General features: G+C 36.2%; 1 protein-coding gene across 1 annotated transcript; it reads right to left on the bottom strand.

Moving 5' to 3' along the window:
• Positions 1 to 653: 653 nt before the first annotated feature.
• On the bottom strand, positions 654 to 2547 carry LOC112523930 (probable protein phosphatase 2C 25). The gene is made up of 4 exons (XM_025133604.1): positions 2092 to 2547; positions 1432 to 1770; positions 1138 to 1317; positions 654 to 1029 (listed from the first exon to the last, which is right to left on the bottom strand). Exons 1-4 carry the CDS (start codon positions 2500 to 2502, stop codon positions 847 to 849), a joined length of 1113 nt encoding a protein of 370 aa, XP_024989372.1. The 5' UTR covers positions 2503 to 2547; the 3' UTR covers positions 654 to 846.
• Positions 2548 to 3232: the final 685 nt, after the last annotated feature.

Genomic DNA, 3232 nt, shown 5'->3' with positions numbered 1-3232 from the left:
ATAATTAGTTTTATTGAATATTATTATCGAACTTTAACTTAACTATTCACGTTATATTTTATGTTTCAACGAGGGAAAAAAATGTTAATTTGCCAAAAGAGAACAAATTATATTTGATAAAAAATAAGATGGATGTTGCAGCAGTCAATGGCAGGGAAACGTGATGCCCAAAATAAGGAGTCAAAAGCATGAAAACCATATTTTAGAATAGAGTGGGCAGGCAGGCACCGTCCGGTTGACCATGTGACACATATAAAATGAATTTACGAGCGCCTGCTTTTGGACTTGGAAGCAGTTTTTGCATGTTCCCCGGCGAATAGACTTGCAGAATCCATACAAAACCAAATCTATATATAATTCATCTATTAAGCCTCAGTTATTTGACCCACCAAAATTAATGAATATTAATAAGTTGACCAAAATATCAAACCAGTGCTAACACTTCTACATATTGCTAAAGGTTCAAATTCGAAGAGGAATAAAAATCCCTTTGTGAACATGGAGATTTAAATGCGATGAGTCCGGACTATCTACAAAGCAAGTAGTCGTTTTGAGATTAGTCGGCTGGCATAGCGGGTTGGATATTGAGGTTAATAAAAAAAGAAGTATACATTGAAATTTGCATTTTCATTGAGAAATAAAATTACATAATAATAAAGCTTAGATTGTGCAGATCAAGATTTAAAGATCTAAGAGTCTAAACATTTAATACCTTTGGAGTATTCACGAAAACAATCTGTCTTTCAACAGTGAAAGAAACATGAACTGCATCCATCTTGTCCTATTTCTGAGTGGGATTTTCTGGGTGAGTTTGGTTTATGTATTAGGCTTTCAAGAATCAGGTTTTTAACTACTGTTATATGTTAAAGAAGAGAAACGAGGCAGTCGGATAACCATAACACTCATGTCGTCGTAAGAACCCCTTGTTGTCGATAAACCAACGAGCTTCTTACAAGCGGAAAACAGATCGGGTTTCTCGATTCCTACACAAAAAGGGCGTACAACGTCTATTGCTTCTTGGTTACTGACCTGAAAAGAAACATTAATGTAGAGATGAATTAGCAATTGTGAATGTAATTAAAATTGTGGTTTGTGGATGATTAGACATTGTTAATCAGAAATGAGGGAAGGATTTACCATGTCCCAGATCCCATCGGAAGCAAGGATTAAGAACTCGCAGTCGGGTCTAATGTTTACTATTCTTGTTTCTGGTTCTGCAATCACCCATTTTGTGAGATGTTTGTCTCCTATTGCTCTTGATACTGCAAGTGAACCTTGTATTCTCCAAACACCGTTGCGAGAATCAACGTATCCGCCCTGCAATCGACCACATTTCAAACACAATAAGATTTCGTTCCTTTTATACCATTAACAATCACATTTTCCATTTTGCTCGAATCATGCAAATGAAATTACTTTTATGCTACTCACCATGCCTTCGATTCTGTCTTTTTCGTCTTTTCTTGAAGGTTTGTGATCAGAAGTGAGAGCTTCTGCCACCCCATTTCTGCTCATAACGGCACGACAATCACCTGCATTTGAGACTATAAGGTTGCCCTTACGAATCAATGCAGTCACACAACAAGTGCCACCATTGATGTCTTCTTTTAGAAACTCCGTGTTTGTTGCGAGATACCCCTCTCTAACAGCGTCTGCAATTTCATCTTCATGTTTGTCTGCTAGTTCGGACATTATGTTTCTATTTAAATTTTTTGCTGAGAATTCTGCAGCCTTTGCACCTCCATGGCCATCAAAAACTCCAAAGAAGGCCTGTAATCATGGATCATCCATATAATACCAATTAATAATGGATCGAGAAAATACACAACAATTTGGGCAAAAAGGATATAGCTATTTTATATTTCATGAAACTCTAGATTTCTTCATGTTGATCCAGTTCGTATCTAATAAAATGTAGTCAAATTTCAGCGCATCTTATTATTTTTTGCTATGAGCTTGACAGAGATTACATATTCTAATAATTGATTGCAATTTTCTGCTTAGTGCCTTAGATAATTTGCAAAATTGATTATTCAATCTAACGTTTCAACTTAATCAAGAAATGAAAATCGTTGAAAATTCGAGTTATACCTGTTTTGAATCTCCTTGAAGACCAACAACCGCAGAGTACCTATCCTCCATGGCTCCCCTTTTCCCTCTTTTACAATACACCGAATACTCCTCCCCTTCCTCATCGATCTCCGACAGGTTATCATCCGGCTTGGCAATCTCATCCACAAAACTCAGCGGTGCAAACGGAATCTGAATCCTGGCCGGCCTCTTCCTCTTCAAGACCACCGAAGATGACGAATTCGAATCACAATTAATAGTCGGTCCTTCACTGTATCCATTCGTGTGCTTATGAAGAGATGACGATGGCGGTGACGACGTCGGAGCTGTGTGATGAAGAGAGAGCGATGATGACGGAGAAATCATAGGTTTACGAAACATCGGTGATGGTAAGAACACCGGCGAGTTCGTCACTGCAACGGCACAGGGCATGTTCCCGGCGTTTTTTCCTTTTTCAATTTTCTGATTCTCGGTTGGTCGTTGACGGAGAAAATGAGAATTTCCGATTTAATTTGATTTGGAATTTGGTGTTTGCATTCTTTAAATATACACACGCAAGAGGGAGTCACGGAAAGCGACGTTTATTTTGACGGTAACGGTTTAGACTCAAGTTGGATGTTAATGGCGGATTTTATTCTTCTTTCTTCACGCGCTTTACAGGTGCGTGAGAAGCACTATGGTTGACATTTAATACACTTCTCCTTTATAAAAAATATAATTTTCTTTTCTGTAATAATAACAAACCAAATTTACGTTTATAAAAAATGAAAATAAAGTTGATTAATTTTATATAAATATAACTTAATTCTATTTAAAAAAACTAAAAATGTAATTTTATTTGTTAACAAAATAAAGTGTGGGTAATGTCAATCGCTTGTGGTGAGAGTGGGGAAATGTATGAAGTGATTGCATGCATGGATGGAATTCGCATGTAAATTCATTAAATGAGCAAATATTTTGTACAGAGAAGACCAAATCTTGTCAACGGTCAAACACCTTTAAAAAAACAACTTAAAAATCTCCTCCTCTCCTTTTTCCGTTTCCTTTTAAAATTTCAAATAATAGCGAATGTGTCGATTTTGTTTTAATTTTTTAAATAAACATGTACTTATATCTATACTATATTATAATGCATTTGGCTAAAACTCTTAAAAACTCTTAA

Source organism: Cynara cardunculus (assembly GCF_001531365.2).
Source record: "Cynara cardunculus var. scolymus isolate 2C chromosome LG 1, CcrdV1, whole genome shotgun sequence".
Classification (NCBI taxonomy): domain Eukaryota; kingdom Viridiplantae; phylum Streptophyta; class Magnoliopsida; order Asterales; family Asteraceae; genus Cynara; species Cynara cardunculus.
Note: the sequence above shows the minus strand (reverse complement) of the source record. Positions and strands in the feature narration are given on the sequence as shown.

Coding starts and splice junctions, on each gene's coding strand:
- LOC112523930 (XM_025133604.1), bottom strand. CDS start 2,502: ATGCCCTGTGCCGTTGCAGTGACGAACTCGCCGGTGTTCTTACCATCA. Junction 1,771..2,091: donor TTCAAGGAGATTCAAAACAG/GTATAACTCGAA, acceptor CCATGATTACAG/GCCTTCTTTGGAGTTTTTGA. Junction 1,318..1,431: donor AAGACAGAATCGAAGGCATG/GTGAGTAGCATA, acceptor GGTCGATTGCAG/GGCGGATACGTTGATTCTCG.